Source organism: Pseudophryne corroboree, chromosome 1 (genome assembly GCF_028390025.1).
Source record: "Pseudophryne corroboree isolate aPseCor3 chromosome 1, aPseCor3.hap2, whole genome shotgun sequence".
NCBI classification, from domain to species: Eukaryota; Metazoa; Chordata; class Amphibia; order Anura; family Myobatrachidae; genus Pseudophryne; species Pseudophryne corroboree.
The window spans coordinates 83101733-83125977 of record NC_086444.1 but is presented as its reverse complement, the minus strand read 5'-3'; the positions used below and the strand labels follow the sequence as shown (position 1 = coordinate 83125977).

At 48.7% G+C, this 24245-nt stretch overlaps 1 protein-coding gene across 6 annotated transcripts in view; it reads left to right on the top strand.

The window, feature by feature from the left end:
- Positions 1-24245, top strand: part of CPLANE1 (ciliogenesis and planar polarity effector complex subunit 1) — a 250462-nt gene that overhangs the window by 95591 nt on the left and 130626 nt on the right. For 5 of the 6 annotated variants that reach the window (XM_063961144.1, XM_063961157.1, XM_063961124.1 and 2 more), the window contains exons 15-16: positions 656-820; positions 2017-2184. In XM_063961144.1, the coding sequence (XP_063817214.1) occupies positions 656-820; positions 2017-2184 (333 nt within the window). The remainder of the gene's footprint in view (positions 1-655; positions 821-2016; positions 2185-24245) is intronic. The other variant, XM_063961138.1, reaches the window with a different exon arrangement.

Sequence of the window (24245 nt, the reverse complement as noted above, 5' to 3'; positions counted from 1 at the left end):
TGTCTGAAAGGGTAATTACAGTACATCTGTAGTCCTTGCTCCGACCCGTGTTCAGTATCCTGGATCGGACACAGGTTGGAGCCAGGGCTTCTGTCTGAGAGGGGTATTAGGAGATAACTGGTTGGTACTTTATCTTTCTCCACTTTATATCTCCCCAAGGCTGGATACGTCTCCCCCAGTATCTGAATTCTGTTGCTGAGAAGATGCTATCACACTACAAATGGATAAACTTCCCATCTGGGGATATACTTGCTGTAATTGCTGTGTTTATGAATTAGGAGATAATTGAATGATAATTGAACCTCAAAAATTGTAATTCCTCTGTACAGACACATCTGATGAATTGTGTCTGGCCATTGTCTTCTCTTATTCTGTATCATTGACGGACGTGATCACTCGGTATTGATGTTACAGTACCTGGATCGTTTATCGCTACACCGTGTTCCAACCTTGTTCTATTATTGCATAGTGTATACTTGCTTGTATAATGAACATCTTCATATTGGATATTTTGAACAATCGTTTGCTGAATGATCATTTGCTGAATGTCCTTCAGCAAGTATTGTTAATGTCTGAAGGCTGCTGAGTGCTTCCACTACTATATTGCAGCTAGGAGGGACTAATTGATGATATATGTACTTGTGGTCCTGTCTAGGAGGCAGGAGATGTGGGTTACTTCAGACCCGGTTTTACCTGGCTGTACTCTACTGTTGCCTGTATAATTACAATCTGAATGATGCACAAGGTTTATGCGACCAGCTGGTGAGAGAGATGCTGATTCGTTCCAGTCTTCTCACAGAGACGGAGCCGGATAATCACGGTGAGATCTCATCTGGTACATGTTTATCTTCTGCCAGCTACCAGCACGCTGAATGTCCGTACATGCAGGGCTGCCTATAGGATGGGACAGGGAGAACACTTGTCAGGTGGGAGGTAGGGTGGCCAATCCAGGGCCTTTTTTTCAATCCCGGGTATCGGGATTGAAAAATGATCAATCCTGGGATTAGGTTGAAGATTTTTAAATTAAAATCTTCAGTGCCCCTCACCCCCTTCCCGGACCCGCCCAGCCCATAGAACTACTCCGTCCCCTGGGATTGTGGGGTGGTCTTCTGCTTGCCGAATGTCGGGATCCCGGCGCACAGTATACCGGCGCCGGAATCCCGACATCCGGCATACCGACACATATTCTCCCTCGTGGGGGTCCACGACCCCCCTGGAGGGAGAATAAATAGAGTGGCGCGCCACCGTGCCCGCCGGGGGCTCATTTGCGCTCGCCACGCTGTCGGTATGCCGGCGGTTGGGCTCCCGGCGTCTGTATGCTGGTCGCCGGGAGCCCGGCCGCCGGCATACCATACTACACCCGGGATTGTGGGCAGGTACACTTGGGGCGGTGGGCGGTGAGGTGTGATCCGGGCAGTGCGCGGGCAGCTGGTGTCAGACTGCGCAGCGTGACCTCTGATTTCACGTCACGCTGCGCAGTGCGCACAGCTAGGGACGGGTGGAGCCGGGAAGAGGGAGCTAGGCAGCATCTGAGTTTCCTGGGAATGCTCAACGCTGCCTGGCATTGAAAAAACAAGGGTGCTTTCTAACCCCGAAATCCCCGGAATTGGAAGCTCCAATCCCGGGATTGAATCCCGGACAATTTTAGGCCTAAATCCCGGGATCCCGCCGATCCCGAGATTGGCCACCCCAGTTGGAGGGCAGACTATGATCTCATGTGGCCCGTTGGTATTATTTATATTATGAAGGGACTTTTGAAAAAGTATCGGAAGTACTACCACCCGATTTTTTTTTTTTTTGCTTTAACAACCCCAAAACTAATACAATTATTTTGTTACACTGCATTTTATTAGGTTGCTGTTGGAAATTGTCAGGGGTTGCATACTTCCTACCTTTCTTTTTCTTTTTTACTTAATACTTTATTGCTATTAGAGTTACTCTGCTGTAAGTCCTGAGCACATATGGTGATATATTACATTTTATTTTATCAACCTGTATATTCCTTCCCTTCACCAGCAGGCTCTGCCACCGGCCATAAACCTTTTGAAAAGGTTCACTCAGAAGCAGCGCTGGCTGTCATCCAATCTATGGGTCGCTTCATGGCTGCGTATTTCACTAACCAGCTGCTGTATGTGTTTCCTCCACACAATGTGCGTGTCCTGGCCCCTCTTCATATTACCACAGGTACAGCCAAATCTACTGCTACTTCTCTAGACCTTATGTGTCCATTATTGTACATTCTATTACACCGAAGGTACCGTTGTTGCCACATGGCTTGTCTGTTCTCTCTCTCTTGCCTTTAGTTACACAACAGTTTGGCAATATTGATATAACCTAATCTCCATGATGCCACAACTAGCAATTATGATATTCATTAGCATTCACTGAGCTGAATGAATGCTAGCAAAACGACATTAATGTTGACCTAGGACCGATGGGTCTAATTCAGATCTCATCGCTAGGTAGCGATTTTTTGCACTGCTGCGATCAGATAGTCGCCACCTACAGGGGGAGTGTATTTTAGCTGTGCAAGTGTGCGATCGCATGTGTAGCAGAGGTGCACAAACAGATTTTGTGCAGTCTCTGCGCAGCCTAGGACTTACTCAGCCGCTGCGATCACTTCAGCCTGTCCAGGACCAGAATTTACATCAGGAACCCTCCCCGCAAACGTTTGGACGCGCCTTTGTTTTTCCAAACACTCCCAGAAAACGGTCAGTTGCCACCCACAAACGCCTTCTTCCTGTCAATCTCCTTATGAAAGCCTGGATTCGTCGCACAAACCCATCGCTGAGCGGCGATCCGCTTTGTACCCGTGCGCTGCGCCTGCACATTACGGTGCATACACATGCGCAGTTTAGACCTGATCGCCCGCTGTGCGAAAACGCAGCCTAGCGATCAGGTCTGAATTAGGCCCTATGTTAGAGGTAGCCACAAATGCTGATGTATGTGGAAAACTACATCTGCAAAATTATGGTATGAGTTATCTTCACATACATGCAACTTACATATCGTTACATCATTTGCGAAGATAAGGATACTTGTTAGTCAAAACCAGCTGCATTTCTAAGACATGGGTGGTCATTCCGAGTTGATGGCTAGCTGCAGTTGTTCGCAGCGCAGCGATCAGGCTGAAAAACGGCAGTTCTGCACATGCGGCGCAATGCGCACGCGCGACATACGGGCACAACGAACGATGTAGTTTTGCACAGGGTCTAGCGAAGCATTTCAGTCGCACTGGTGGCCGCAGTGTGATTGACATGAAGTGGGCGTTTCTGGGTGTCAACTGACCGTTTTCAGGGAGTGTTAGGAAAAACGCAGGCGTAAAGGAAAAACGAAGGTGTGGCTGGGCGAACGCTGGGCGGGTTTGTGATGTCAAAACAGGAACAGTCTGAAGTGATCGCAAGCGCTGAGTAGGTTTTGAGCTACTCTGAAACTGCACAAAAAAACTTTGTAGCCGCTCTGCGATCCATTCGTTCTCACTTTTGGTAAGCTAAAATACACTCCCAGTGGGCGGCGGCTAAAAACTGCTAGCGAGCGATCAACTCGGAATGATCACCATGGTCTGTTTCGGTCTCCGGCCCTTCTGTAATAATCTTCCACGTGACGTCCCTTGGCACACCTATACGGGAGCAAGTCTGAGCTACTTTCACTGTAAATGTGGCTGAATTTTGTTAAGCGTGCAAAGTATGGAAATGCATATATACATTACACTGACTCAGTATTGTCCTTAGTACTGTTATTCCCTTTTCACACAAAATGTATATCCCGACTAAGTGACGGGACAAAACCAGATCCAGGCTTGATGTGAAAGGGTCTCCCCGGATTGTGTTAACCGGGAACCCGACTCTGGTAGCTACCAGGATCATACTCTGCACTGACCCGAGTATCCTTCAGTGTGAACGGTGTGACCCAGGTCGTGCTCAAAGTATATAGAGAGCCGGTCAACTGGCGCTTAGAGATGAAACCACGTTCACACCGCTGGCTGGACCCGGGTTTTTGCCAGCTTTTTGCCTTTTCTGCTCATGGAGACGACATCATCATCTAAAATGCATGCCTGATTCTGATTTGTAAGTAAAGCAAAAAAAGCAAGTAATTTTCTCTTACGTCCTAGAGGATGCTGGGGTCTACATTAGTACCATGGGGTATAGACGGGTCCATTAGGAGCCACTGGCACTTTAAGAGTTTGAGAGTGTGGGCGGGCTCCTCCCTCTATGCCCCTCCTACCAGACTCGGTTTTAGAAAATGTGCCCGGAGGAGCCGGTCACAGCTAGTGGAGCTCCATAGGAGTGCATTTAGTTTTATTATTTTTAATAGAGTTTAGGCACAGGGAGGCTGCTGGCAACAGGGACTAAGGGGGAGGGGGGGGGGGGTAGTGTCCTCCCTGCTGGGTCTGAGCCACTATCTCCGCTGACAGGACACTGAGCTCCTGATGGGATCGAAGATGGCAACAGGGTATGGAGCGCAGTACTAACTGGGGCTCAGCGGTACATAGTGCGGCGCTGTGAGAGGTGCCCTGAGCCAGCGCCTACACCCTACACTGACCACCAGGCCTGTCAGGGTCCCAGGATCGCTGCCAGCACTTTTCCTCAGGGCAGTATAATCTTCAGAAGAGCGGGAAGCAGCGCCATGAAAGGGGGCGGAGCTTCTCAGAGCGGACCCAGCAGCGTTCAGCGCCATTTTCCTGCCTGCAGAAACACTGTCAGTGAGAGCTGTCCCTCCAAATCAACTCCAGCTATCTTATACGGTACCAGGGGGTTGTAGAAGGGGGGGGGGGGGAGGCTGATATATCTTTACTGTGCAATCTATTAAGGTACACAGTAAGCGCTGGTTAGGGTTCTCCCTATCTTGTAGCGCTGTGTGTGGGTTGGCTCCAATCTCTGTATCTCTCTTACCATTCTTAGGGGGGAAACTCTGCCCTTCCCTGTGTGTGGAGTTTTTGTGGTCTCCATTAAGCTATGTCCAGGCACTCTGTGTCATATGCTGCAGAGGATATGTCCTCTCAGGATGATCCCATTCCATGTAATCAGGATTGCACTGTGTTAGTGCAGGTCCCAGCAAGGGAGCCTGAGTGGTTTGCCTCTATTAAAAACCATGATTTCTCTGACGTCCTAGTGGATGCTGGGAACTCCGTAAGGACCATGGGGAATAGCGGCTCCGCAGGAGACTGGGCACAAAAGTAAAGCTTTAGGACTACCTGGTGTGCACTGGCTCCTCCCCCTATGACCCTCCTCCAAGCCTCAGTTAGATTTTTGTGCCCGGCCGAGAAGGGTGCACACTAGGGGCTCTCCTGAGCTTCTTAGTGAAAGTTTAGTTTTAGGTTTTTTATTTTCAGTGAGACCTGCTGGCAACAGGCTCACTGCATCGAGGGACTAAGGGGAGAAGAAGCGAACTCACCTGCGTGCAGAGTGGATTGGGCTTCTTAGGCTACTGGACACCATTAGCTCCAGAGGGACCGAACACAGGCCCAGCCTCGGAGCTCGGTCCCAGAGCCGCGCCGCCGGCCCCCTTACAGAGCCAGAAGCAAGAAGAGGTCCGGAAAAATCGGCGGCAGAAGACATCAGTCTTCAACAAGGTAGCGCACAGCACTGCAGCTGTGCGCCATTGTTACTCAGGCACACTTCACACTCCGGTCACTGAGGGTGCAGGGCGCTAGGGGGGGGCGCCCTGAGCAGCAATGTAAAACACCTTGGCTGGCATAAATACACCACATATAACCCCCAGGGCTATATGGATGTATTTTAACCCCTGCCAGAACTCACCAAAAAGCGGGAGAAAAGGCCGCCGAGAAGGGGGCGGAGCCTATCTCCTCCGCACACGGGCGCCATTTTCCATCACAGCTCCGCTGGAAGGACGTCTCCCTGACTCTCCACTGCAGTCCTGCACTACAGAAAAGGGTAAAAAAGAGAGGGGGGCACTAATTTGGCGCAGTTTTGATACTAACAGCAGCTATAAAGGGAAAAGCACATTTTATAGTGGTATTCCTGTTTATATATAGCGCTCTGGTGTGTGCTGGCATACTCTCCCTCTGTCTCCCCAAAGGGCTAGTGGGGTCCTGTCCTCTATCAGAGCATTCCCTGTGTGTGTGCGGTGTGTCGATACGATTGTGTCGACATGTTTGAGGAGGAAAATGAGATGGAGGCGGAGCAATTGCCTATTATAGAGTTGTCACCCCCTAGGGAGTCGACACCTGAGTGGATGAGCTTATGGAAGGAATTGCGTGACAGTGTCGGCTCTTTACGACAGACAGTTGACGACATGAGACAGCCGGCTACTCAGCTTGTGCCTGTCCAGGGGTCTCAAACGCCATCAGGGGCTTTAAAACGCCCGTTACCTCAAATGGCAGACACAGACACGGATACTGACTCCAGTGTCGATGATGAGGAGACAAACGTGACTTCCACTAGGGCCACACGTTACATGATTGAAGCAATTAAAAATGTATTGCATATCTCTGATAATACAAGTACCACTAAAAAGGGTATTATGTTTGTTGAGAAAAAACTGCCTGTAGTTTTTCCTGTATCCGAGGAATTAAATGTGTGTGATGAGGCGTGGGTTTCCCCCGATAAAAAACTGATAATTCCTAAAAGGTTATTGGCATCGTACCCTTTCCCGCCAGAGGATAGGGCACGTTGGGAAACACCCCCTAGGGTGGATAAAGCGCTCACACGCTTGTCTAAACAGGTAGCACTACCCTCTCCTGATACGGCCGCCCTAAATTAACCTGCCGATAGAAAGCAGGAGAATATCCTAAAATGTATATAGACTCACACGGGTGTTATACTGCGACCAGCAATCGCCTCAGCCTGGATGTCCAGTGCGGGCGTGGCGTGGTCGGATTCCCTGACTGAAAATATTGATACCCTAGATAGGGACAGTATATTACTGACTATAGAGCATTTGAAAGATGCATTTTTATATATGCGTGATGCACAGAGGGATATTTGCCGACTGGCATCAAGAGTTAGCGCGCTGTCCATTTCTGCAAGAAGAGGTTTATGGACGCGGCAGTGGTCAGGTGATGCGGATTCTAAAAGGCACATGGAAGTATTGCCTTATAAAGGGGAGGAGTTATTTGGGGTAGGTCTATCAGACCTGGTAGCCACGGCAACTGCTGGAAAATCCACATTTTTACCCCAGGTAGCTTCTCAACCTAAGAAGACGCCGTATTATCAGGCGCAGTCCTTTCGGCCCCATAAGGGCAAGCGGGCAAAAGGCGCCTCATTTCTGCCCCGTGGCAGAGGGAGAGGAAAAAGGCTGCAGCAAACAGCCAGTTCCCAGGAACAAAAGCCCTCTCCCGCCTCCGCAAAGTCCTCAGCATGACGCTGGGGCTTTACAAGCGGACTCAGGCACGGTGGGGGCCCGTCTCAAGAAATTCGAGACGTCTCCCCCTCGCCGTTTCATAAAGTCTGCTTTACCGACATCTCCCTCAGACAGGGAGGCAGTATTGCAAGCCATTCACAGGCTGTATTCCCAGCAGGTGATAATCAAGGTACCCCTCCTGCAACAGCGAAAGGGGTACTATTCCACACTATTTGTGGTACCGAAGCCGGACGGCTCGGTGAGATCAATTTTAAATCTAAAATCCTTTAACACTTAAATACAAAGGTTCAAATTCAAGATGGAGTCACTCAGAGCAGTGATTGCAAACCTGGAAGAAGGGGACTATATGGTCTCTCTGGACATCAAAGATGCTTACCTACATGTCCCAATTTACCCTTCTCCAAGGGTACCTCAGGTTTGTGGTACAGAACTGTCACTATCAGTTTCAGACGCTGCCGTTTGGATTGTCCACGGCACCCCGGGTCTTTACCAAGGTAATGGCCGAAATGATGATACTCCTTCGAAAGAAGGGAGTTTTAGTTATCCCTTACTTGGACGATCTCCTGATAAGGGCAAGATCCAGGGAACAGTTGGAAGTCGGGGTAGCACTATCTCAGATAGTGCTGCGGCAGCACGGTTGGATTCTCAATATTCCAAAATCGCAGCTGATCCCGACGACACGCCTTCTATTCCTAGGGATGATCCTGGACACAGTCCAGAAAAAGGTGTTTTCTCCCGGAGGAGAAAGCCAGGGAGTTATCCGAACTAGTCAGAAACCTCCTAAAACCAGGCCAAGTGTCAGTGCATCAGTGCACAAGGGTCCTTGGAAAAATGGTGGCTTCCTACGAAGCAATTCCATTCGGCAGATTCCACGCAAGAACTTTCCAGTGGGACCTGCTGGACAAATGGTCCGGATCGCATCTTCAGATGCATCAGCGGATAACCCTGTCACCAAAGACAAGGGTGTCTCTCCTGTGGTGGTTGCAGAGTGCTCATCTTCTAGAGGGCCGCAGATTCGGCATTCAGGACTGGGTCCTGGTGACCACGGATGCCAGCCTGCGAGGCTGGGGAGCAGTCACACAGGGAAGAAATTTCCAGGGCTTGTGGTCAAGCCTGGAGACATCACTTCACATAAATATTTTGGAGCTAAGGGCCATTTACAATGCCCTAAGCCAAGCAAGACCTCTGCTTCAAGGTCAGCCGGTGCTGATCCAGTCGGACAACATCACGGCAGTCGCCCACGTAAACAGACAGGGCGGCACAAGAAGCAGGAGGGCAATGGCAGAAGCTGCAAGGATTTTTCGCTGGGCGGAAAATCATGTGATAGCATTGTCAGCAGTGTTCATTCCGGGAGTGGACAACTGGGAAGCAGACTTCCTCAGCAGGCACGACCTCCACCCGGGAGAGTGGGGACTTCACCCAGAAGTCTTCCACATGATTGTAAACCATTGGGAAAAACCAAAGGTGGACATGATGGCGTCCCGCCTAAACAAAAAATTGGACAGGTATTGCGCCAGGTCAAGGGACCCTCAGGCAATAGCTGTGGACGCTCTGGTAACACCGTGGGTGTACCAGTCAGTGTATGTGTTCCCTCCTCTTCCTCTCATACCAAAAGTACTGAGAATTATAAGACGGAGGGGAGTAGGAACTATACTCGTGGCTCCGGATTGGCCAAGAAGGACTTGGTACCCGGAACTTCAAGAGATGCTCACGGAGGACCCGTGGCCTCTACCTCTAAGAAGGGACCTGCTCCAGCAAGGACCCTGTCTATTCCAAGACTTACCGCGGCTGCGTTTGACGGCAGGGCGGTTGAACGCCGGATCCTGAAGGAAAAAGGCATTCCGGATGAAGTCATCCCTACCCTGATCAAGCCAGGAAGGATGTAACTGCAAAGCATTATCACCGCATTTGGCGAAAATATGTTGCGTGGTGCGAGGCCAGTAAGGCCCCGATGGAGGAATTTCAACTAGGTCGATTCCTGCATTTCCTGTAAACAGGAGTGTCTATGGGCCTAAAATTGGGGTCCATTAAGGTTCAAATTTCGGCCCTGTCAATTTTCTTCCAGAAAGAACTAGCTTCACTACCTGAAGTTCAGACGTTTGTAAAAGGGGTACTGCATATACAGCCTCCTTTTGTGCCTCCAGTGGCACCTTGGGATCTCAATGTAGTTTTGGGGTTCCTAAAGTCACATTGGTTTGAACCACTTGAATCTGTGGAGTTAAAATATCTCACATGGAAAGTGGTCATGTTGTTGGCCCTGGCCTCGGCCAGGCAAGTGTCAGAATTGGCGGGCTTTATCCTGTAAAAGCCCTTATCTGATCTTCCATTCAGACAGGGCGGAATTGAGGACTCGTCCTCATTTTCTCCCTAAGGTGGCTTCAGTGTTTCATCTGAACCAACCTATTGTGGTACCTGCGGCTACTAGTGACTTGGAGGACTCCAAGTTGTTGGACGTAGTCAGGGCCTTGAAAATATATGTTTCCAGGACGGCTGGAGTCAGGAAATCTGACTCGCTGTTTATCCTGTATGCACCCAACAAGCTGGGTGCTCCTGCTTCTAAGCAGACGATTGCTCATTGGATTTGTAGTACAATTCAGCTTGCACATTCTGTGGCAGGCCTGCAACAGCCAAAATCTGTAAAAGCCCATTCCACAAGGAAGGTGGGCTCATCTTGGGCGGCTGCCCGAGGGGTCTCGGCGTTACAACTTTGCCGAGCAGCTACTTGGTCAGGGGCAAACACGTTTGCTAAATTCTACAAATTTGATACCCTGGCTGAGGAGGACCTGGAGTTCTCTCATTCGGTGCTGCAGAGTCATCCGCACTCTCCCGCCCGTTTGGGAGCTTTGGTATAATCCCCATGGTCCTTACGGAGTTCCCAGCATCCACTAGGACGTCAGAGAAAATAAGAATTTACTTACCGATAATTCTATTTCTCGTAGTCCGTAGTGGATGCTGGGCGCCCATCCCAAGTGCGGATTGTCTGCAATACTTGTACATAGTTATTGTTACAAAAATCGGGTTATTATTGTTGTGAGCCATCTTTTCAGAGGCTCCTCTGTTATCATGCTGTTAACTGGGTTCAGATCACAGGTTGTACGGTGTGGCTGGTATGAGTCTTACCCGGGATTCAAAATCCTTCCTTATTGTGTACGCTCGTCCGGGCACAGTATCCTAACTGAGGCTTGGAGGAGGGTCATAGGGGGAGGAGCCAGTGCACACCAGGTAGTCCTAAAGCTTTACTTTTGTGCCCAGTCTCCTGCGGAGCCGCTATTCCCCATGATCCTTACGGCGTTCCCAGCATCCACTACGGACTACGAGAAATAGAATTATCGGTAAGTAAATTCTTATTTTCTCAGATTTCTACTAGAGTTGCACAAAATGAGTCTGCAACTCAGGTTTTACAGAACTTTATGGCAGTTTGGTCCGGTTCTGTTACCTCAGGGCCCCCTACTGTGTGCTCCCAAAAACGTGCTCTTGCCCAGGTTATGCAAGATGACACGGATACCGATTCTGATGCTGCAGACTGTGATGGGGATGTTCTGCGCGGGGAGGCATCTCTTGCAAAGGGGGTGCAGTTGATGATAGAGGCTTTTAGAGATGTGTTGAATATTGCTGATACAACACCTCAACAGGTTGAGGAGGCTTACTTCACTGACAATAAGAAAACCTCGCTAACCTTCCCAGAGAAAAAAAATTCAGATCCCTAGAAAGGTTCTGGTTGCTTTCCCTTTCCCTGAGGAGGATAGGAAAAAATGGGAAAACCCCCCCATAGTAGACGCGTCTGTATCCAGACTCCCAAAAAAGGTGGTTTTACCTGTCCCCGGATCTACCCCGTTAAAAAAACGGGCTGATCGCAAAATTGACACTACGCTCAAATCCATATACACGGCTTCAGGGGCGATACTACGTCCTACTATTGCCTGTGCATGGATTTCCAAAGCTATAGTAAAGTGGTCAGGCACGTTACTTGAGGATTTGGATACAATGGATAAAAGTGACGTTGAATTGTTTTTACGTAACATTCAGGATTCTGCAGGATTTATGGTGGAATCCATGAAAGACCTGGGTTCGATGGCTGCAGGGATAGCTTCCATGTCTGTCTCGGCTCGTAGAGGACTTTGGCTGCACCGGTGGTCTGCCGACTTGGAATCCAGGAGAGGTGTGGAGACCCTACCCTACACAGGTCAGGCTCTCTTTGGGGAAGCGTTGGATGCGTGGATTTCCACGGCTACAGCGGGTAAGTCACCTTTTCTTCCCTCAGCTGCACCTGCTACGAAGAAACCTTTTTCTTCAGCTGAATCACAGTCCTTGCGGGCTGCTAAAACAAGGAAGACCAAGCCGTCCAACACCTTCTTTAGAGAGGGTTTGCCAAAATCCAAGAAACCTGCTGCGGCAGGTTCCCAGGAACAGAAGTCTGCTTCAGGTACGCCAAAGTCCTCAGCATGACGGTGCACAGTGCAGCCTGGAGGTGGGGCCGGTGGGGGCGAGACTCAGGCATTTCAGCCACGTCTGGGTGTTGTCCGGCCTGAATCCTTGGGTGCAAGATATTGTGTCCCAGGGGTACAGGCTGGAGTTTTAAGAACTCCCTCCTCACCGATTCTTCAAATCAGGCTTGCCAGCTTTGCTGGCACACAGGGCTATCCTACAGGAAGCCATCCAGAAGTTGGTGGAGTCACAGGTCATTGTGCCAGTTCACTCCCATTTGCAAACCACAGGTTACTATTCGAACCTTTTCGTGGTACCGAAGCCGGATGGTTCGGTCAGGCCTATTTTGAACTTAAAATCACTAAACCCCTTTCTGAGGGAGTTCAAGTTCAAAATGGAGTATCTGAGAGCGCTGATATCAGGTCCGGAGGAGGGGGAATTCCTGGTATCCCTGGATATCAAGGATGCGTACCTCCACATTCCGTTTTGGCAGCCGCATCAATCCTTTTTCCGATTCGCTCTGTTAGACAGTCATTTTCAGTTCCAGGCCCTGCCATTCGGCTTGCCCACAGCACCGAGGGTATTCACCAAGGTGATGGCGGAGATGATGGTTCTCCTCTGCAGACAGGGGGTGAACATAATTCCGTTGGGATATGTAAAGGTCCAGATTTCGGCCCTATCCATTTTCTTTCAGAAGCAATTGGCTTCCCTCCCTGAGGTTCAGACTTTCTTGAAAGGGGTTCTGCACATCCAGCCTCCCTTTGTGCCACCTACGGCACCATGGGATCTTAACGTGGTGCTGCAGTTTCTCCAATCGGATTGGTTCGAGCCTCTACAGGAGGTTGAGGTCAAGTTTCTCACATAGAAGGCTGTCACTTCGTTGGCCTTAGCTTCTGCAAGACGTGTGTCGGAGTTTGGGGCTTTGTCTTGTAAGAGAGCCCCTACTTGATCTTCCATGAAGATAGAGCTGCGCTCCGGACACGTCAGCCGTTCCTTCTGAAGGTTGGGTTGGCATTTCATATCAACCTACCTATTGTGGTGCCAGTTGCTACTGATTCCTCAATTTCATCAAAGTCCTTGGATGTTGTAAGGGCTCTGAAAATCTATGTGAAGAGGACTGCTCGTCACAGAAAATCGGACTCTCTGTTTGTCCTTTATGATCCCAATAAACTTGGGTGTCCTGCTTCTAAGCAGACAATCTCTTGTTGTATTAGGTTCACTATCCAGCATGCGTATTCTACGGCAGGATTGCCGTGTCCTACGTCTGTTCAGGCCCACTCTACTCGTAAGGTGGGTTCTTCCTGGGCGGATGCCCGGGGTGTCTCGGCTTTACAGCTTTGCCGAGCGGCTACTTGGTCTGGGTCGAACACATTTGCAAAGTTCTACAAGTTCGATACTTTGGCCGCTGAGGACCTGAACTTTGGTCAATCCGTTCTGCAGGAGCCTCCGCGCTCTCCCTCCCGTTCTGGGAGCTTTGGTACATCCCCATGGTACTAATGTGGACCCCAGCATCCTCTAGGACGTAAGAGAAAATAGGATTTTAATTACCTACCGGTAAATCCTTTTCTCGTAGTCCGTAGAGGATGCTGGGCGCACACCCATCGGTTACTTGGTTCAGTACTGCTTAGTTCTTGTTCAAGTACTGTTTTGTTACTTGGTAAGTAATTATGGGGGTAATTCCAAGTTGATCGCAGCAGGAAATTTTTTAGCAGTTGGGCAAAACCATGTGCACTGCAGGGGGGGGCAGATATAACATTTGCAGAGAGAGTTAAATTTGGGTGGGTTATTTTGTTTCTGTGCAGGGTAAATACTGGCTGCTTTATTTTTACACTGCAATTTAGATTGCAGATTGAACTCACCACACCCAAATCTATCTCTCTCTGCACATGTTATATCTGCCCCCCCTGCAGTGCACATGGTTTTGCCCAACTGCTAAAAAATTTCCTGCTGCGATCAACTTGGAATTACCCCCATTGTTCAGCCGTTGCTGATGTTTCAAGCTAGTTAGCTTGGTTTGCCTTGTGTGTGAGCTGGTATAAATCTCGCCACTATCTGTGTAAAATCCTTCTCTCGGAAGTTGTCTGTCTCCTCGGGCATAGTTTCTATACGAAGTCTGGTAGGAGGGGCATAGAGGGAGGAGCCAGCCCACACACTCTCAAACTCTTAAAGTGCCAGTGGCTCCTAGTGGACCCATCTATACCCCACGGTACTAATGTGGACCCCAGCATCCTCTAGGACGTAAGAGACAATTACTTGCTTTTTTGCTTAACTTACAAATCAGAATTAGGCCTGCATTTTAGATGATGATGTTGTCTCCATGAGCAGAAAAGGCAAAAAGCTGACAAAAACCCTGGTCCAGCCAGCGGTGTGAATGTGGTTTCATCTCTAAGCGCCAGTTGACTGGCGCTCAATATACTTTGAGCACGACCTGGGTCACACCGTTCACCCCAGCATCCTCTACGGACTACGAGAAAAGGATTTACCGGTAGGTAATTGAAATCCTGTTTTTTTTTTATCTGGAACAAACCATGTTGCCATGCAAGAGGAGCAAATATAGTTATATTTTTTCTGTACAGGGTAAATACTGGCTGCTTTTGCATGTTGCCCACACATGTTAGACAGCTTTTATTTTTATATTGCAATTTAGATTTAAGTTAGGACACAGCTTTCCCAAATCTAAAGGGGGATACACACGAAGCGATGTTCAGCTAATTTTTAAGCAACTTGACTAGATTGCTTAGAAATAAGCTGAACATCGCTCTGTGTGTAGGGGTGCCGGCGACAGGACCGCGCATCGCTATTGCCGGTGCTAGATTGGCACAATCTAGCAGGTCGCTCATTTCACCGTGTGTGTGTGTGTCCCCACGGTCAGCACATCGCGCTGCGCTGAGCGGGGGGAGAGGTGTGCTGAGCGGTCTGTGCTAGACCGCTAGGCACACATCTATGGGAAAATCTCCCCGTCAGTACTGCCCTTAACTCTCTGCACATGTTACATCTACCCCACCTGCAGTGCAGCATGGTTTTGCCAGATGCACAGTTAATTGCACTCTCATACTTTATTCCCAAATCAGAATCAAGCCCAGGGTGTATCTTTTTGTGAAGTTCTATATGTTTAATACCCTAGCCAGAGAGGATACCCAGTTTGGGCAGGCGGTGCTGCAGGCGTCTCAGCAAATTCCCGCACGTTCTGGAAGCTTTGGGACATCCCCATCGTACTAAGGGGGTCATTCCGACCCGATCGCACGCTGCACTTCTTTGCAGCCGTGCGATCAGTCGGAGCTGCTCATGCGTGGCTGACGGCGCCAGGCAGCGACGCCGCTAGTGAAGGAAGCAGTCGCAGCAGTAACTGCAAGAAGGTTGACAGGAGGAAGGCGGATCCGGGCGGCAACTCACCGTTTTCGGGGAGTGGTGAGTCCAACGCAGGCGTGTCCAGGCGTTTGAAGGGCCAATGTCTGACGTCAATTCCGGGACCTGCATCGCTGGAATTATCGCACAGGGTAAGTAACTCTGACCCTGGTCTTCTTTTACAGGAAACTTTTTTTTTTGCTTTGCAGGGCTGCACAAGCGTTCTCAACCCTGCTATGCAGAAATACACTCCCTCATAGGCGGAGTCTAGTGGATCGCACGGACAGCAAAAAGTTGCTACCTGCGATCAACTCGGAATGACTCCCTAAGTCTCCCCAATATCCCTTAAGGATGCTAGAGAAAATACGATTTTAATTGCCTACCAGCGCCCGCCTCAGTGCGTTGACTTTTCTGCAGGTTTTCTCTTATATGGTTACCTGTTCAGCTGTTGCTGTTGTTGTTACCAGCCGTTGCTGGTTGTTATATGTTATTGGTGTTCTGGTGTGTAAATCTCACCACTCATTGTTATGTTCCTTTTCTCAAGTATGTCCTTTCTCCTTCGGGCATTATTTTACCTATGTTTCAACAAATGGGAGTAATCTGCGCACTGGAGTAGTTTGGCTTTTAGGGATGTGCTGCTAATCAAAAGGGTGTCCTTGCCCTTAATTAAACAATTATTATTACCAGTTATTTATATAGCGCACACATATTCCGCAGCGCTTTACAGAGAATATTTTGGCCATTCACATCAGTCCCTGCCCCAGTGGAGCTTACAATCTATATTACAATGTAAAGCAAATGGTTTTTGACCTGACTGCACTCCTCCCTCCATTTCTGAATGATTGTGAAAGAATTCTACTCAATTCTGGATACTAATTAAAATAATAAGTTTTACTAGCATGCAAAATGGTTGTGATCACACTCACAAATGCAGTGAAAAAGAGAACATGAAAATAATACTGAAACACAACATGAAAGGAATATAATAGTCATGTGCTCCAATGGTGAGCACTTGTCATGAAACTCTGTCCTTGTACCACTAATACTAATTATCAATTCCTTGTGGTGCAATAATGCAAAGATTGATGAGCTGGATGTGGTTAATAAAATCAAAAACGTTGTGTAAGCTTCCTTAAGAGTCTCCGGACAGACTCGCCGCTCGGTTCGTGTGCCTGCTCTACTGGTACGTCCTTCTACGGATCTCCCCGTGAGCCTGCAACACTTGCCGGGCTTATCGTGGTCACGGGGGAGGGAGTCTCCCAGAGGAAGACCAAATCGGTTGAAACGCGTTGGAGACTAAAAAGGAACATCACACATCAGCGGAGAGCAGGAGGGTTCTGCAAGACCTTCGGATCCACGGCGCAGACACCGGTAAGCCGTGCAGCAAGAGGATCCCACAGGTGAGTTCTCCGTTGTGGGGAGGTGCATTTTTGCCACAGGCTCCATTCAGGTCCTGCGGCTAAGCTCCCTCCCCCGTGACCACGACAAGCCCGGCAAGTGTTGCAGGCTCACGTGGAGATCCGTAGAAGGACGAACCGGTAGAGCGGCCACACGAACCGAGCGGCGAGTCTGTCCGGAGCCGCCGGGAGATCCCGCAGCCCCCCCGCACCTGTACCCCTTATCACCACGGCCGCAACGAGAGTGCACTTACACCTGTTTTCACCTACAGAGGTACGGGACGCCGTCCTCTGCTATAAACACAGACATTGAAATAAACTTTTACAGTCCTGTCAGGATCAGGGATACCTGTTTATCCGTGAGCTTTTTAGACTCTTAAGGAAGCTTACACAACGTTTTTGACTTTATTAACCACATCCAGCTCATCAATCTGTGCATTATTGCACCACAAGGAATTGATAATTAGTATCAGTGGTACAAGGACAGAGTTTCATGACTAGTGCTCACCATTGGAGCACATGACCATTATATTCCTTTCATGTTGTGTTTCAGTATTATTTTCATGTTCTCTTTTTCACTGCATTTGTGAGTGTGATCACAACCATTTTGCATGCTAGTAAAACTTATTATTTTTATTGGTATCCAGAATTGAGTAGATTTCTTTCACAATCATTCAGAACTGGAGGGATGAGCGCAGTCAGGTCAAACACCATTTGCTTTACATTATTTTACCTATGACTGCCTGTAGGAGGAGGCATAGAGGGGAGGAGCCAGCACACCCAGTGGAAGAAATTTTGGACCCCGTCTATACCCCATCGTACTAATTCCCCAATATCCCTTATGGACTACGAGAAAAGGATTTACTGGTAGGTACTGTAATTAAAATCCTGTTTTCCATTAGAAGTCGTGGGTCTGACCCAGATTTGGTACACGGTTCCAAGCCAGGTCGGCACTTCATATGTCAGTGTGACATACTGTGCTGCGGCTCCATCACCTCCCCAGCGGCGTCGCATACTCCCGCTGGCTCTGTTACCGAGTGCTTGCTGTGGAGGCGCTCCGGTTCCTAGGCACACCACCGCAGACGCTCTCCTGGATCGCGTATCTGCTACTATTGGAGGAGTTCCGGAAGCGGTTTAAGGAGATGAACCGCGACGCTGGCATGGACACTGTGACAGAGCAGGGACCCCACTATATCCACCAGAGCAGGGGAGCACAGGTCGAATAGTAAAATATCCACTTTAATAAGGCTCCATAGGTGAGGACCAGCATAGGGGAAATAGCGCTGGACCTGTAGTCCCTCCCCCAGCTCCAGGTGCCATCTACTGCTGGTGTTCCCGCCCTGGAGCTGCCTCACACTCTCGGTCACTCCCTGACTGAGACTCTGGGCGCCATATTCTCACAGTAGCTGGTGTCCGGGACTGCAGGGCAAGGTCTCCTCTGTAAATCCGCCTGATTCATCAGCGCTGTGATTTTACAGACACTTAAGTATTAGACAACGTTAGTTAAGAACAAGTGTATCTCTAACAGACTATATTGTATGAGTATTCTGATATATACATCCGGTCACGGACCGTGCATTGTTGTTTATATATGTATATATATATATATATATATACTAGTCCAGTGCAGTTTTATTGTCTCACTAAAATAAAAATCTGCATTGCCACTGTGATTGTGTGTGCCTGTATCTGCTGTGTGGATTTAACTTTCAGTGTACCCCAGCTATATCTATCACTGTATTCTGTACCCTAAAGGACTAGGTGCGTCAGGGTCTCATATATAGTGCTGCACAGTATTTATCGTTACAGTAGGTATATTCTACTGTGTACTCAGTCACATCATACTGGATTTATTCGCTGGTGTTGTGTACTGTGTACGCAGTCACATAGTACCGGATTTAGACGCTGGTTTTGTGTACTGTGTACGCTGTCACATACTGGGGGATTTATTCGCAGGTATTGTACACTGTCTGGCTGTATCGTACTCATTTGCTCCGCGGTTACATTCACTAATATGTCCAACACAAAGGGCGGGAAACCCACGTACGCTCCTGTATCGTGCAGCGCATGCGCCAGGGATTTGCATGAGGGGGGAAGCTTTAAATCAGGCCTGTCTAACCTGAGGCCCTTCAGCTGTTGTGAAACTACAATTCCCAGCATGCCCTGCCACAGTTTTGCTGTCAGGAAATGCTAAAACTGTAGCAGGGCATGCTAGGATGTGTAGTTTCACAACAGCTGGAGGACCGCAGGTTGGACAGGCCTGCATTAAATGATAGTTTGTGTAATATGTGCCAAACATCTCCCAGTCAGTCTGCAGCTTCTGTAACCCATCAGGAGCCACCTTACGTGGCGTTCTCAGCTATGCTCAATAAGCTTGTGACACACCTTACGCCCCTCTATGGGACCTCCTGTGCCATTGCAACCACATATTGTCCCTATGGTAAATCCGCCTTGGGTGGATAATTTGACCCAGTTGCAGCAATTGAATCAGTGTTTTGTTAGACAAAAACCTACCCCACGTTCCTCTGGGGTCAAGGAGTCATCTAAGCATGCCACTTCCTCCTCACAATTCAATAATATATCGGATGATACTTCTGATGAGGATGGGGAGTATACTGATCTGTCAGACACTGATACAGTTGCTTCCGACGAGGAACCTGCAACTCAGGTTGATGTCTTTGACCTAGTGGAGGCTATTAAGCTGATCCTACAAATCGTACCACTACTGCGTCTAAGAAACCTGATAAGTGTAAACAACAGAAGGTAGATAAAGTAGTCTTACCACATTCTGACCATTTAGTAGACATACGTCAGGAACCCTGGTCTTCTCCAGGAAAGAAATTCTCCCTGTCTAAAAAAATGCTAACTTGTTATCCTCTCCCTGCTGACTTGTGTAACAAGTGGGAAAATTCACCGCCAGTGGATTCCCATGTCACCCGTCTTGTGGTGTCATCTACTCTGCCTGTTACCACTGTCACCTCACTGAAGGAACTGACAGATAAGCGATATGCCTGAGTCTATTTACTCCCTTGCATGTGCTGTACATAGACCCACTATAGCGGCCTCCTGGGCCACAAAAGGAATTGATGTATGGGTTCAGGCAATAGAGGATGACCTGCCTCAGGATATATCTGACACTGCCAGACAATATCTGTTGCATATTACTACTGCCTCCCAATATATTCAGGAGGCGTCCTCTGAGGCAGGTGTAATCCCGGCCAAGGCGTCGACTACGTCCATCCTGGTTCGCCGAATTCTGTGGTCGAGGTCATGGAAGGTGGACCTGGACTCCAAAAAGACCTTGGAGGTACTTCCTTTTAAGGGAGACATCCTATTTGGGGAAGATCTAAATAAGATTGTGACTGACTTAGCGGCTGTTAAGACTGCATTTCTCCCGAATACTAATCCTTCTGCCCAGAAGGCAAAGAGTACCACTTTTCGTTCCTTTCGACCTCAAGGGAAAGCGAAGGGTCAGACATACCCGAGACATGCTTGTGCTCCCAAAACCACTAAGCCCAAAACGAAATAATCCTGGGCTGCCCATCAGCCTGCTTCCAAATGAAACAAGCTTGCTGCATGACGGGACGGGCCTCCCCCTGGAGGATCCCAGGGTGGGAGGCCGACTTCTGCAGTTCACCCAGGTCTGGTTAAAGACCACTTCAGACGCATGGGTATGAGAAGTCGTCTCACAGGTATGCAGTCTCTTTCGAGAGACGTCCCCCTCGCCAGTTATGCACAACGGTTATTCCTATGGACCCGTTGAAGGTGCAAACTCTACACCTGGTTGTGCGTTCCCTCCTGGATACTACTCAACCTGTTTCTAGTACTGAAACACAATGGGGTTTTCCGGCCTATACTCAACCTCAAATCACTGAACAAATTTGTAAGAGTGTCCAAGCTCCATATGGAAACACTGCGCTCGATTTGTACTGCCCATGGAATCCGGAGATTATATGGTATCCCTGGATATACAAGATGCTTATCTGCATATACCTATTGCCATATCTCATCAGCAATATCTGCAGTTTGCTATTGGCAACCATCACTATCAGTTCCAGGCTCTGCCGTTTGGACTGGCCACGGCACCTTGGATCTTCACCAAGGTTATGGCCATGATGATGGCTCATCTGCGTCGTCAGGGAATCAGGATCCTGCCGTATCTAGATGACTTGATTATACTGGTGAACTCCCAAGATGTCCTCAGTCATCTGCAACTGACGGTATGCTTCCTATAAGCCCACGGGTGGCTCTTCAACTGGAAGAAGTCCTCGCTAGTCCCTGCTCGGAGCATGGTGCACCTGGGATATACAACCAAAGACTGTTTCTGTCTCCAGAGAAATTCCTGAAACTTCAGGACTGGATCAGATACTTCCTCTCTCGTCCAAGAGTGTCGACAAACTCGGCGATGCAAGTACGATGCCTCATGGTGTCGACTTTCGACATGGTAGAGTACGCTCAATTTCATTCCCGCCCTCCTTTCCAAGTGGGATGGCCTGCCTCATCGGATCAGGTCTCAAATGATCTCTTTGACTCCGGAGGTTCGTCTGTCACTGAGTTGGTGGTTACAGGACCAGCAGTTGAGCAGGGGCCATCCCTTCTGGATCCCCAACTGGGTCCTACTGACTACGGACGCCAGTCTAAAGGGGTTGGGGCGCGGTGCTGGAGCAACACTCTCTCCAGGGTCAGTGGACCAAGGAGGAATCTCTCCTCCTGATAAACCTTATGGAATTGCAGACAGTGTTCAATGCTTTGACTCTTGCCCTGCCTCTGATACGGAACAGGCCTGTTCAAGTACAGTCAGACAACGCCACCACAGTGGCATACATAAACCATCAAGGCGACACTCGAAGCCGCGTGGCAATGATGGAAGTGTCAAAAATCCATTGTTGGGCAGAACACCATCTGCCAGCAATATCGGCGTGTTCATTCCAGGAGTCCTCAACTGGGAAAGTGGATTTCCTCAGTCGTCAGGACGTACACGCTAGAGAGTGGAGTCTTCATCGGGAAGTCTTTCAACTCCTAGTGGACAAGTGGGGTCTACCAGATGTAGACATGATGGCATTCCGACACAATCACAAAGTTCCGGTCTTCGGATAAAGAACAAGGGATCCTCAAGCAGTGTTCGTGGACGCACTGCCAATTCCATGGAACTTTTGGCTGCCCTACGTGTTCCCTCCAGTGTCACTTCTGCCCAGGGTACTACGGAAGTTCAAGCAAGACGGAGGAATACTACTTCTAGTCGCTCCAGCATGGCCCAGACGGCATTGGTTCTCAGACCTGCAGGGTCTATCGATATAGCGTCCTCTTCTACTTCCTCAATGCCCAGACCTCCTCGTTCAGTGCCCTTGTGTCTACCCAGACCTGGCCATACTGGCTTTGACGGCGTGGCTCTTGAAGCTTCACTCCTGAGGGTCAAAGAATTATCCGAGGCGGTTATTCATGCTATGCTGAAGGCCCGCAAACCGGCTTCTGCACAGATTTATTATAGGGTCTGGAATTCTTACTTTCACCTGGTGTGCTGCTAAGAATTACGATGCTTCCAAGTTTAGTACTACCAGACTTCTGGCTTTTTTGCAACAAGGCCTGGATTTAGGACTTCGTCTGGCCTCCCTCAAGGTTCACATATCTGCCTTGTCGGTGTGGTTTCAGAGAGAAATTGCGTATATAACTGACGTCCATACATTTACTCAGGGCATACTGCGCATTCAGCCTCCCTATGTCCCTCCTGTGGCCCCATGGGATTTGTCTGTTGTCCTGAATGCCCTACAAGAGTCTCCATTTGAACCTCTTGAGTCAGTGGACCTTAAATGGCTCACAGCCGAGGTTCTGTTTCTGATGGCTTTTTCCTCTGCTAGAAGGGTGTCAGACTTAGGCGCGTTGTCCTGTACTTAAGGTTGTGTCATCCTTTCACCTTAATCAAGAGATTGTGGTTCCAGCCTTCATCTCTTCTGAATTGTCCTCCAAAGAACGGTCTTTGGATGTGGTACGGGCTCGCCGTATATATGTGAAGAGGACTGCCTCTATCAGGAGGTCAGATACCCTCTTTGTACTGATTGGTTTCCACAATCGTGGCTGGCCTGCGAATAAGCAAACCATGGCCAGATGGATTAGAATGGTGATTGCGCAGGCTTCTGCTGCTATTAAAACCCATTCTACTCGGTCTGTTGGACCCTCTTGGGCGGCCCGACGTGGCACGTCCGCTGAACAATTGTGCAAGGCGGCTATGTGGTCCTCAGTGATGTTTATTAGGTTCTATGCCTTTGATACTTCCGCCTCCCAGGATGCTTCCTTTGGACGCCGGGTTCTCATACCCGCTAGGGTGCGTCCCCTCCCTTGAGGAACTGCTTTAGGACATCCCAGATGTATTTGTTAGGGTATGTTAACCTATTCAGGTCTGGTCTATAAACTCTCTGCAGTCATCAGTCAGAATTCTGTTCCTTTAGCAACCGGTTGGAGGTCAATGAATGATAAGATGACACAAGTTCATGTGTAACCGAAGCAAATCATAAATGACCTGCTAGGGGCCGTCATAGCTTTATTATTTATAGCTTGAAAACAAAGGATTCATGTTTGCCAATACATTTAGCCAATCAGAATATACCATGTATGTCTTGAAATTCATCGATTGTCATACAATGTTCCAAGTGGCAACTAGAACAGCCTTGAAAATGGTTATTGTTTCGTTTATCAGTCTTTCGGACATAAACTCAGAAGATTTCTTTCAGCATTCTTCTCAATTAGCCTTGGATATATCTGGTGTTGCTTTGTCCGCCTTGGATACATTTAATGTTGCATTTGTCTTTGTACAAGTCATGCTTTAGGACAAGATATTCAGCAAATATAGTATTCTGACCAACTCAGCAATATTTTCTTAAGGACACATGAACCCATTTTGTGATTAACAGTAAATATCTTAATAAATGCTAAAAAGCGTGAATCAATATATATTTGCTATACTGCGGAAGCTCCTACACTATCATTTCCCCTCTTTTTGATTCCACTTTTTCTCCCTATTCTACCTACACTAGGCCAGAACTATTCCCTTTCAGTAAACCAGTTGCCTGGACTTATAGTCCAAACCTTGGGGATTACCCTTAACAACAACCAAAGGATAAGCAACTTCATTCTTCTGGCTGGAGAGTCACTGTCAGCTTCTTCGAGTGGGAGGCGTGTAATCAGGTATCACGACTTTTCACCTTAATTTGAGGTAGGCATGGTTAGCAGCACTTGATATGGACCATCATATCTTGGTTCAAAGGTCTTTCTCACATGTCTCTTTAAATAGACCCAATCCTGGATTTAGCTTATGCGTAGCTGATCCTTCTGGGTCTGGAATGGAAGAAAACACTCGGCAATGGAGGTTAGTCAATGTTTTACAGACCTCCTGTACATAACCTGTTAAATCACTATGATTATGTTGTAACTAGGTGCTTCATCGCGCCCTACGGGCGCTCTTCACACCGTCACAAGGGGCTACGCCCCCTTGACCCTTGCATGCCTTTCTGGGGTTTAATATTTGTATTATATGGAGTATTACCTGCATTCCTTTGTTAGTGGTTAAATATTACACAATGAAAGGGCGTGCGATGGTGAAGGAGGCACAGCCCCTAGCGGCGGCGTGAACAGCACCTGCAGGGCACGATGTACAGAATGTAGCGGGTGCGGGGGGGACTGCGGATGGTGTATGTAGATGCTGCGGGTGGAGGGGGGGCAGAAGTGGGGGTGGGGCCCGGATGGGGAAGGTTCGGGAGGTAC